This window comes from Canis lupus, chromosome 11 (assembly GCF_003254725.2).
Source record: "Canis lupus dingo isolate Sandy chromosome 11, ASM325472v2, whole genome shotgun sequence".
Classification (NCBI taxonomy): domain Eukaryota; kingdom Metazoa; phylum Chordata; class Mammalia; order Carnivora; family Canidae; genus Canis; species Canis lupus.
In genome coordinates, this window is record NC_064253.1 from 2,415,533 (window position 1) to 2,427,694 (window position 12,162).

Genomic DNA, 12,162 nt, shown 5'->3' on the forward strand with positions numbered 1-12,162 from the left:
ATTCAGAGGCTGCCACAGAGGGATGGGGAGACAGCTGGAGGGGACAGGAACTTCCTGGAGAGGAAGGAATCTTGCGTCTGTCTCTCTGTAAGGGTAAAAGTTGGTATTTGGGATATTGCCTGCAGTGCACGCTCGCTCCTGTAAAAGCGTCTTCCAGCCTCTGGAGTTTCCATCTCAGGCCTCCCCAACCCGGTCCCATTCCTGCGCCCTGTCCTGCCCGAGGGCGCCCGGAGAGGGGGAGGCAGCTCTTTGCGCCCCGCGGCGGATGGGCGCGACCCAGGCGCCCCAAGGACTCTCCGGGTGGGGATGCTCCGGCAGGCGCCTTGCCTCGAGGTTGTGCGCCGCCAGGGCGCGGGGCACGCCCGATCGGGGCCGGAGGCAGGGCTCCCCGCGCCCGGCCGGCGGGGCTGCTCTGCCTCCGCCTCGGGGTGTCTCTGCTTCGCCGCGGCGGCGGCGGCGGCGGCGAGAGGAGGGGGGCGGGCGGGGCGGGCGGGGGCGGGGGGGGGCGGCGGCGGCGGAGGCGGCCGCGCCAAGAAGCGCCGGGTCACCGCAGGCTGAGGCGCCCGCCGTCCCCGCCCTCCCCTCGCTCGCCTTCTCCTCCCTCCTGCCTCCCTCGCTCGCTCGCTCCTTCCCTCTCCCCGCCTCCCCTCCGCGCTCCCCGCCCGCCCCTCCCCTCCCCTCCCCTCCGCGCCTCGCCTCCTCCGCCCCGCGCCCTGCGGTGCTGCAGCTGCGGGCGGCTCCAGCTGCCCCCAGATGTGGGCTGGGCGGCGCGCGGGGAACTTTCGCGCCGGCAGCGAGTGCGGGGCCCCGGCTGCGGTCCGGCTGCCATGGATCCGCCGGCGGGAGCCGCTCGCCGCCTGCTCTGCCCCGCGCTGCTGCTGCTGCTGCTGCCGCCGCCGCTCCTGCTGCCGCCGCCGCCCGCGGACGCCCGGCTCGCCGCCGCCGCCGCCCCCCCGGGTAGGTGCGGCCGGGCCCCCGCGCCGCCGACCCCGGCCGCCGGGCCCCGCCCCGCGAGCTCCGCCGCCCCCTCCCCAGGTGGCGTCTAGCCCGACTTGGGCAAACTCCGCGCGCCCCGCCCGGGGCCAAGTTGGCCAACTTCGGGGCCGGGTTGGTCGCGCAGGGGGCGCCCCGCGGCGCGCCCGAGCTCCTCCGGCCGGGGGGAACCTCGGCGTGTTCGCGGCTCCCGGGACGCGGAGCGAGGGGATGGAGGGCCGGGAAAGCCCCGCGGCAGGGAGCGCAGCGCGGGCCCCGGCGGGTCCCGGGGTGCCGGGGCGAGGCGGCGCCGGGGCTCGCGTCCGGGGACGCTCGGGAGGAGCCGGGTGCTGAGCGCGCCGCCTTGGGTCCTTGGGGACTGCGCGGCGCCCCGGAGGGAATCCCCGAGGACCCGAGGGACCCCGCTCCACCCTTCCCTGCCTTCGGGCGCGCGGGGAGGGCGTCCCGGCATTGGTCCCACCGAGAGCTGGACACGGAGGGCAGGCCGCGCGTGCCCGGGGGAGCCGAGTCCCCGCCGCTCCGGAGGCGAGCGGCGAGGGCGCCCGGGCGGCGGGCGCGGAGGGGTAGAGGCTAGGCGCACGGGGGAGGGGCCGACCCGCAGCGGTCTCGGAGCAGCCCCGCGTCCTGCCGAGGACGGTAGGTTCAAGGGGCGGGGGCGCTCTGACGGGGCCGTCCCCAGGGCAGCCCCAGCCCGGAGCGGGGCAGGGGGCAGAACGCTTGGCTGGCAGGGTCCCAGAGGGGGACCGCCTGGGGGGGGCAGGGCTCCAGAGGGGTGGCCCTGTTAGCGCCCCTTCCCAGTTGGAAGAAGGCCGGGAGGTGCAGGCTAGTTTCTAGGGGTTGCCTGGCAGAGAGCCCTCCCCTTCGCAGCGGTGGTGATGGGGCGGGGGTGGGGTGCGGGGGGATGCGGGGCTGGGCGGCTGGGCTCCTGGGCGCCGAGGTCCTGGCGGGTCTAACGCCCCTTCCCGTTGCAGGCCGGCCCCTGGGGCGCGGAGCTGAGCGCATCCTGGCGGTGCCGGTGCGCACTGACGCCCAGGGCCGCCTGGTGTCCCACGTGGTGTCGGCGGCGTCGGCCCAGGCGGGAGTACGCGCCCGCAGGGCGGCCCCAGTCCAGACCCCGGGCTTACCTGGAGACCACGAGGAGGACCCCGGCGGCCGCCTCTTCTACAATGTCACGGTCTTCGGCCGAGACCTGCACCTGCGGCTGCGGCCCAATGCCCGCCTCGTGGCGCCTGGCGCCACCGTGGAGTGGCAAAGCGAGTCGGGCGCCACCCGCGTGGAGCCCCTGCTTGGGACGTGCCTCTACGTCGGAGACGTGGCGGGCCTGGCTGAAGCCTCCTCCGTGGCGCTCAGCAACTGCGACGGACTGGTGAGTACTCCCTTCGTGAGCTCCTTTCTGCCCACTGCTCTTGCCCCGGGACTTGGAAGCTGGTGACCTGTGACTCCAAGTCCTGCACTGAGGATGTCCTTTGCACCCCTGTGTTGTAGGGACCACCAGGCACTGAACCGAGGGGTTGGCAAGAAGGCAAGTTATTTCGATTGGTCCGAGAGGAGTGATTATGCAGTGGGTCAGGGTCTCCAAAGCTCTGCTCAAATGGCAAGAGGGTGGTCTCCCTAATACCCGCTGGACACAGGTCTTCCTGTTATAACCAGGTGTGTGAACATCTCTGCCAGTGCGTGTGTCTGCACGTGGACACACATTTTGGAATGTGGGTGTGTACTCCGATCTGGGTACTTGTGCACCTATGCTAATATGTGTACTGTGCATGTGTGCATCTGTAGGTTTCTGCTCCTTTGGGTGTCAGAGTATCTGCGGAGTGTATGTCCATGGGCATTGTAGCATGTGTGATGTGTGTGCGCAGGGGGTGTCAGCCCAGCGAGCAGGCAGTGGTGCTGAAATGCCCAGTTATCCCTCTGCCCCCTGGCTGACCTGAAGCCACTGATTTTTATGCTGTGGTTTCCTGTTGAACTCCAGCTGGTAATTTGAAAAGTCGGTTTTCTCTATTTTGAGCCAAGGGGAGCATTTGGAAATGCAGGCTCTGATGTCCATGGGCAGCCTCTGAAGGACAGGAGAGAGGCTGAGTCCTCCACTGGGACTGCATGGGCCACCCGGTGTGACTGGATCCCTGGAACATTTTCCTGTTTCCAGGGGCCCAGAGGAACCGTGGCTTGGCCTGAGGGGGCCTCAGAGGAAGCCTGGATTGATGCTCAGGGAGGAGGCTGACATTGGTGGTGCTCTGTCCAGCCGCCCCAGGGCCTGGCACGCGGCAGAAACCACTGCAGTTTTCTATTTTGGATTGGGGGTGCGGTGGTCAGGCTGGCAGTGCTGCCCAGACATCTGAAGCCTCCCACCATGGGTTCTGCTCTAATTGCCGCTCAGGGCACTCCTGTTCCGTGCAAGTGGCCGCTGTCCCAGCCTTGCTGGCCCCTGAGCCCCCTGTCCTTAGGCTCGTCCTGCTGCCTGCAGAGCCAGCAATTACACCAGAGCCCCACAACCGCTGGTGTTCTTTTTATGGAGACACAGGAAATGTCACTTGTTGCTTCGGAAAATCACTGCCTTTGGCTGGATTTAGTTAGAACCCAGGCATGCTGCAAACAACTATAAATGTCCTTGGAGGAGTTGGGTTATCCTTGGGCAGCCCTTTTTATGTCCATTGTCTCTGAGGCCATGCTGGGCCTCACAGGTGTGTCTCATTTTATGCTGCAGGTGAATTTCCGAAATAAAAGCCAGTTGGTGCTGGGGACTCCAGGGGTTGGGGGAGTTGACACAGATGCAGTCTGTAGGTGGGCCAGCTCCTGTGTACTAAGAAATTCCTGATGGAGAGCATTTCAGGGAGGCTTTGTCGCTGCATCATCCCTTCATCTGTCCTTTGGTGAGTTATTTGTTTAGCCACAAGGTCCCTAATGCCATTTGTCTGCTGTCCCGGTTGGAGGTACAGCTGGCCCTGCGCCACCTGGGGCTCCAGGCCACTGATGGGCTGAGGGGCACTCTGTCCAAGGCTCTGATGCCATGCTCCTGGGGGCTATTTGAAGAATGGGTTGGCAGTAGGCAAAGGTGCAGGTTGGCAATCTTAGCAGAGGGAAGAAGAACCTGTGCAGAGGTACCAGGTATTCATTGGCCTGGTCAGGACAGGCATGGTGAGATGTCTCAAGTATGGACACACACCTGTGCAGCTGCAAGACAGCTGGAAAGCAGACTGGAATTGGAAGAAGGGCTGGGGCTTGTCTGAGGGGCCTTGAATGCTGTCAATGAAATAGGGCCCAGAGACAATGGGGCATTAATATTAGTTCTTTACTCTTACTCCTCTCCCCTTCCCTTCCTTTCCCTTCCCTTCCCTTTTTCTTCCCTTTTTCTTCCCTCTTTCTTTCCTTTCTTTCATGTTGGTGTGTGTGTCTCTTCTCATTTTATACCAATTAATTCCTTAACCTTTTGGGCCTCTCTGTGCATCACTAGTAGGCCTGGGGCTTTGTACATGGTGCAGTCTCGGTTCCAGTTATCCCTCTGCCCCCTGGCTGACCTGGAGCCACTGATTTTCCTCCCTGGATTGCAGATGGGGAGATGAGGCTCTAGGAGGTTGAGTGACTTGCCCAAGACCACCTAGCCCATAATGGCAGGAATCTGGCCTGGTTCTCTCCAGCCCCTTGGAGAGAGCTGCTCCCAAGTCTGGGGGGTGAAGACACTGAAATGGGCACTACCCTTTCAATAGGCCTTATATGGAGAAATGCATCTCACTGTCCCAGCTACCCAGGCTCTTAACTACCATGCCGCACAGGCCTCACCTCTGAAGCTTCTGCTCTTCCTTCATCGATAGAAAAACACACTGAAACAGGTGTGTCAGTCTGTGGTGTCCATGCAAATCCCTGGGGATCTTGTTAAAATGCTGGTCCTTGTTCTACACATGGGAGGGGGGTGTGGGTGGGCTAAAGTGCTGCATTTCTTTCTTTCTTTTTTTTTCTTTGCAAGATTTTATTTCTTTATTTGAAAGAGAGAGAGAGGGAGGGAGAGAAAGAGAGTGGGAGCATGAGCTGGGGGAGAGGCAGGTGGAGAGAGAGAGGCAGACTTCCCATTGAGCAGGGAGCCTGATGCAAGCTCAATCCCAGGACCCTGGGGTTACGACCTGAGCCGAAGGCAGATGTTTAACTGATTGAGTTACCCGGTCACCACTCTTTTTTTTTTTTTTTCCTTAGAGAGAGAGAGCATGAGTGGGCAGAAAATGGCAGAGGGGAGAGGGCGAGAGAGAATCTTAAGTAGGCTCCACACACAGTGTGGAGCCCAAAGCAGGGCTTGATCTCACAATGCCGGGATCATGACCTGAGTCAAAATGAAGAATTGGATGCTTAACTGACTGAGCCACCCAGACACCCCAAGTTCTGCATTTCTTATAAGCTCCCAGGTTAATGCTGCTGGGCCACAGGCCACCCTTTGACAAGCAAGGCTCAACAGCCTCATTTCTGTGGGAGAGAGTTCTACAGATTCCAGCACAGGTTGCTTGTAGCAAATGGGTTTCATCAGACAACTGATGTGGGAAAGGCTGCCGCTTGCCTTCAGCTTGGGAGATTTGGGGGGCCCACTGGGATCTTTGAGAAGTTCTGTAATAAATAAATGTCTCATACTCTAAGTCCTCCATCATTTCCCACATAGATGGGACCATGGAACCCCTTCTTTGCAGAACATGCCTTCCTGACGAAAAACCCTAGAGCAGGGTCCCGGCAGGCAGTTGGGGTCCTGTAGCTTACATTTAGAGGCTTAGGGTGGGACATGCCTCTCCTGAGAGCTGCAGGCCTTTCAGGCCTAATGTCCTGCTCCTGGCCTGTTCAGCTCCTTTACTTATCTCCTCGCCTGGCCCTGAGTTTGTTTCTCTACTTTAATGGAAGGCAGCAGTAGGGGCACCTGGGTGGCTCAGTAGGTGTCCCACTCTTGGTTTCAGCTCAGATCATTATCTCGAGTCATGGGATTGAGCTCCACATTGGGCTCCATGCTCAGTGTGGTGTCTGCATGGGGTTCTCTCTCTCCCTCTGCCCCTCTGTTTGCTTGTGTGTGTTCTCTAAAAATAAATAAGTAAAATCTTAAAAATAAAGGAAGGCAATGGTAGCTTTGTTTTCTGTGGACAGCAGTCTCCTAATTGAGGGGATTCTCATTTCACTCTGCCAGAATCTTTTCAGTTACAAGTGACAGGCAGCTTAAATTAGTTTAAACAAAAAACGAGAAGTGATTAGTTCACATAATGATAAGTCTTCAGGCATGGCTGAATCCAGGTGCCCCCGCTAGGTCATGAGGACACTTGCCTCTTTCTTCCTATGTGTTGGCTTTGTTCTGCAGTGAGTCCAGGGGCCACAGCAGTGTCTGGCTGACATCTTTTCCTGATTAATTCCAGCTGAGTCCTGGGTCTCACTCTGGCCAGCCTGAGGTTTGGTGCTCCTGTGAGAATCAGGTAGGACATGGGATTTGCAGAGACCCAGAAACAGAGAGCAGAAGAGTGCTGTTCCTTCAGTTGGTATGAGATTGGGATTCTGAGCCCACCAAGATGTAGATTCTTCTGGAATCAGGTAGAGATACACACTCAAGAAATGCCACGTGAAGACATGCTTCATAAGGCATACCGTGTGTGCACTTTATTCCTAGAGAGGCTGGTAAATGTATAGCTTCCAGTTTTTTTTTTCTACAGCCACTAGACAGAAGTTGTTCATAATATTCACAGGGAAAGGTTAAGGTTTGTCTTTTCATGATGCATTAGAAAATTATGCTTAACAAAGGATTCTTATATGTCACATTGCTATAGTCTCCTAGTACCTTTCAGGCCCCATAATTTCATATTATTCATATGTGCTCATTAAAAACCCAATTAGGAGATGCCTGGGTTGCTCATTCAGTTAAGCATCTGCCTTTCGCTCAGGTCAGGATCCTAGGGTCCTGGGATCAAGCCTGGCATCTGACTCCCTGCTCAGTGGGTAGTTTGCTTCTCTCTTTCCCTCTGCCTTTCCCTCCCACTCATGCACACACACACTCTCTCTCTCTAATAAATAAATAAAATCTTTTGAAAATCCAATGAGAAGCCTATTGGCATAAAGGTAATAATAGTAAGTCATAGTTTGCTTACCTCGACTATGTGCTATGTGCCAGGCTCCCTGCTGAGTGCCTTATGCCTGCTTCACCTTGTTCAGTCCTTACAACATCCTATGGCCTATGCCTGATATTATCCCCATTCTATGGGTGAAAGAACTGAGGCTCCAAATGCTGAGAGCTTGCTTCAAACTTTGCAGCCAGTATTTAAATGCATGTCTGCCTGATTCCAAGATCCTGCTCACTACATTTTATTGTCTTTTTTTTTTTGCATGCCAACAAAAAGACTCAAAATGAAGAAATGCATTTATTTAAAACATTTCTTAACTTTCCTGTTTTGACTCCCAGAGACCTTCTCAGTCGGGGTGTTGTCTGTTTGTGGGAGCTGGGAGCAGGCCTGGTGGCTGAGTGCTTGCTGACACATGGCTGACCTGCTCCAGCCTGAAGTTCCTGGCAGGTTGCCCGAGTCTTCACAGCTGGATGATGGCAGCAGGGACTCCAGTGGGACCGAAGCACCCTATCCCACCTCTGCCTCCTACCTCAGTGCAGCTGTGGAGACTTCTCTGGCCTGATAGAGCCTGACAGAGCCCATGGGTAGAAGTCTTCATGGGCTGGGCAGTAGGAAGGGTCTGGCTTCTAAGGTCTGGTCCCATCCTGAGATCTGAGGGGGGCCAGTGTACACACCTCCCTGGGGGCTTGATCCTCATTGTATGTCAGAGGTTCAGAGGGCCCCAAGACTGAGGCTCCCCTGCTGGGCTGCCCTCTTGGCCAGGCCCCTACTCTGTCCAGCCTTTTTTTTTTTTTTTTTTTTTTTAAAGATTTTATTTGTTTATTTTAGAGAGAGATAGCTCGAGAGCTCAAGAGAGAGAATCTTAAGCAGACTCTGCACTGAATGCACTGAGTGCAGAGCTGACTCGGGGTTTGATTTCCAGGATCACTCCTTTGATCCCTGTCCATGACCCCCCACATCCAGTAGACCGCCATCCTAGACATCTCTAGACTTTATCCCAGTTTCCATCTCTCCACCACTCCTGACCCCAAGCCCTGTCTCTTGAGCCTATGTTCCTCCGCTGCTGCTCATTGGTGTCTCCCCAGCAACTATTTCTTCACACAGCAGCCATGCTGATTTTTATAAGCCATATATTAAATCACGGCACTCTTTTGCTTAATAAGATCTTTCAATGATTCTAAGTGCCCTTAAAAAAAAATCCAAACATTGGGGCACCTGGGTGGCTCAGTGGATGAGCATCTGCCTTTGGCTCAGGGCAAGATCCCGGGGTCCTGGGATCAAGTCCCACACTGGGCTCCCCACAGGGAGCCTGCTTCTCCCTCTGCCTGTGTCTCTGCCTCTCTCTGTGTCTCTCATGAATCAATCAATAAAATCTTTAAAAAAATCCAAACCTGGACAAACATTCAAATCCACTGGCCTGGCATTTAAGGCCACCTATGACCTGGCCCAGTGGCCTCTAGTTTTGTCTGTCACTGTGTCTCCGTCATGCCTGTGCCTCATCACACTTATCTTTTAGTTCCTCCAACACAGGATGCCCCCAGCTTACAGCCTTTGCATATGCTGTGCCCTTACCTGGACCACTCTTATCCCTTCATCTTTAGGTTACTCTCTAGGTCTCAGCTAAATGGCATTTCATCCAGGAAGCCATACTAGACATTCACATGCCATGCTGCACCCTCTGCTTCTTGGTAACGTGCCATGGATAACATGTACCCAGCTATGTTTGCAGGGCCCAGCTCTGGCTGGGCAGAACTCAGTTGGGAGCTGTGAAATGAGAGTTCCCAGGAAGCGGGGACTGGAAGCCTATGTAGGCTTGTCCCTGAGGCCCCGCACCCGCCAGTGCTCACCCTGGCCTGTCTTGCTTCATCTGCTCTCTTGCCAATCCCAGAATGCCCACACTCACTGGGGACAGCCCCCTTGGACAATGGCTGAAAGCTGTGCCTCCTTTCCCATAGGAAAGCTCTTGTGCACAGCATGTGGTTTTATAGTTTTCCTGCCCCTGCTTTGGGGTTTATGAAACCTGAGTTCAAAACCCTTGGTCTAAATCAAACTAAGTAGGGTGAGGAAGACCACCCCACTTCCTAGTCCTATATGGGGAAGATTTGGGTGGAGGGAGGAGATGTTGGTCTGGGCTCTGGCAAGTCATCTTGTGACTCTGGCAAATCCTCCCGTCATTGGCCTCAGTTTGTCCATGTGGGAACTGGGGGCTGAAGTTAACTGTTTTGGGGACCCTTCCAGGGCAACTCCACGTGTCTTAGGGGCCAGACGGGAAGCAGACACAAGTGAGGGGACAGGGCTGGAGAAGGGAGAGGTGGGGACCCCGGCAAGTCCAAGCCCTACATCCCTTGAGAGATTGTTGCCTCCTGGGAGTGTGGGCTCCTTGCTGCTGAGCCTCCCATTTCTCCTTCAGAGAAACTGTGTTTCTGAGTCTGTTGATATGGTTTGGGCAAACAAGCCCAGGTGAAGACCCCCGTGTGGGCCCTGAGGTCCCCTCACAAGAGCCTCCAGAGGCAGGTGTGGAAGTGTTGGGAGGTGTACTGGCAGCAGGATCATTAGAGGGCCAGGACTCCTTGCCGGCAGCGGCTGGGGAACTTGCTGAGAACCCAGCCTGACTTCATCACAACCATTCCATGCCCCCTTCCAGGCGTCCACAGCCTTTGGCTGGCCTCCCCACCACTTCTCACTGGGAGTGATCCGGTGGAAAAGATGGAGCTTCCTAGGTGTTCTTCCTTGCCTGGGCGGGGTAGGGACGTGCATGGACCTGTGGCTGCCCTGATGGAGGCTGACTTGTCAGGGGTTCGAGCTCCAGGTCGCAGAGTAGCAGTCTGTGACCCATTTGCCTTGTGGTGGCCCCCAGGCCTATGCACTGATGCATAGGTGCATCAGTGGTCTGAAACCCAGACTCATCTGAGGCACCTAGAGTCCTTAAAATCATAGACAGCCATAGACAACCATAGATGGTTGCCGGGGACTATGGGGAAGAGGGGAATGGGGGCTATTGTGAATGGTTACAGAGTTTCAGCTTTACAAGAGAAAAAGAGGTCTGGTGACAGTTGTGCCACATTTTGGATGTATTTAATAGCATTGAACTACACTAAAAATGGTTAAGATGGTAAGTTTTACATTATGTGTATTTAACCACAGAAAAAAGGACGTCTGAGAAGTCATGGGATTCGGTAGGCAGTTCGGGGATGGAGTGTACCCTTGGGCCCCATCGTCCTGTTTTCCTCCCCTGTGTGACTCTGTTCCTTGGGGGACCAGGGGCTGCAGCCGTCCGCACCCTCACACTCCGAGAGCTGGCCTGGCGGGAAAGGGAAGCTATTTTTTGGAGGTTCCCGCCAGGCTTGAGCTTCATTCTGCCTGGTCGGGATTAGGTCACGGGACGTTTCCGTAGCCAATCACTGTGGCCCAGGAATGCCAGGCGCGGACTGGCTCTGATCTGGCCACGTCGCGGCGCCGAGAGCCGGGACCACCCCGAGGGCGCCTCGCGCTCGACCCCGCTCCGCGCCTCTGCCGCTGCCGGCCCTGCTGCCCGCGCGGCCCTCAAGGGAAGGCCGTCAGAGGATCATGGTCTACACCCGCAACCCCCGCTGCCCGTGTCCCAGTCCCTGCAGTCGTCCTTGTTATGGCCCTTTTACAGATGAGGAAGGCTAGGCCCCGCGTGTTACTGGGACCTGTGCCTGTGGGCTGTCGCGGTGTGGGGTTGCCTCTCTCCGTGGAATCCTCTAGGGAAGGGCAGAGTGGAGCCCAGCTCGGCCCCTCACGAAGGGCCAGCATAGTCGGTGTCTGATCCCTGAGCCTGAGCCCAGGGAGGCCAGCTCTTCCCGAGTTCTCCCCATCACCTTGCCATCCCCTCCCCTAACTCTGCCGCGTGGTCCCGTGTGTTTCTGGCACTGGTTGTGGATGTAATGGTGCCTCCCGTTCACGTGTTGACCAACTTCAGGCTCTTTCTGCCCCATGGCCAGCCCTGGCTACCTGTCCCCTTGGGCCCTCAGCACTTGGTGAGTATGGAGTGATGCCAGGGGTCGGCCCAGAGGTGGGAAAGACCAGATCATCACCTAGGCCACTGAGGACCATGAGTGCGGAAGCCAGCGTGAGCAGTCCTTGAAGAGCTCATCTGCTCTGAGCCACAGGAACACGCCCCGTGGCCTGGTGTGCCCACTTAGCATCCAGGCTGGCTTTGCTGTGTGCTGGCCTGAGCTGTGACCTGGGCCTCCCCACTCTGGTTGCGGAAATCCATAGGGACAGATGCATGTGGGTCCCTTTCTGGGACCCTGGGTCTGTACTAACAATCCTTCATTACCCTCACTGCCCTCCCCTGCTTGGGCAGCCTGGGGAACATATGTGCATGTTTGTGTGCCTATGGTGGGGATGTGGGTGCATGTGCATGCATATCTGTATGAGTGTGATGTGATATGTATCTGCACGTGAATGTGTGCTTATGCATGTGATTCTATGCATTGGAATGAACATGTGAGTGTGTGCATAGGTGTGAGTGTGCATGTGTGTCTGTAGGTGTACATGTATGTCCACCTGAGTGAGCATGTGCATTCGAATGTGAGTGTGTATGTATGTTCATGTGTGTTCTTGGCAGGGGTTTCCAGCAGCGGGGGGGGGGGGGGTACTGAGAAGGGGTAGAGGTCCTGAGGGGAGAGGAAGACCCTAGCCCTCTGAATCTTGGCACCACCGTGGGCCCCCACTTCCCCCAACTGGCAGGCGCTTTGGAATGGGAGGGCCCAGGTAGGAGCCTCTTGTTCTGCTGCTTATGTTTCATACTAAATGTCAACTGTCCACCGGGTCTGCGGTGCTGCCATTAATATGGAGAAGTTATTACAGAGCTTGGAGCTGGCTCCTCGGGCTCATCCATGAATTTCAATTACAGTGCACATCTACTCTAGGCCTGTGGAGTGGGGCACACAGCTTTTGCTTGAAGGCAGAGGAAACTCTGGCATCCAGAACTCAAGCCTAGGCAGTGCAGAGGGGCTAGGTGGGCCCTGAACTGCCCCACGTTGCCTTGCAGGTTTCGAGTGAGCATGGACATGGTGTGGACATGGTGTGGACTGGAGGCTGCTGTGTCACATGGTCATCTGTACCCTGCAGA

The 12,162-nt window shown here is 56.9% G+C and overlaps 1 protein-coding gene across 1 annotated transcript in view; it reads left to right on the forward strand.

Moving 5' to 3' along the window:
- The first annotated feature begins 812 nt into the window (after positions 1–812).
- Positions 813–12,162, forward strand: part of ADAMTS2 (ADAM metallopeptidase with thrombospondin type 1 motif 2) — a 224,564-nt gene continuing 213,214 nt past the window's right edge. Inside the window, exons 1-2 of the mRNA XM_035697210.2 lie at positions 813–957; positions 1,965–2,359. Of these exons, the coding sequence (XP_035553103.2) occupies positions 828–957; positions 1,965–2,359 (525 nt within the window). The 5' untranslated portion in view covers positions 813–827. The remainder of the gene's footprint in view (positions 958–1,964; positions 2,360–12,162) is intronic.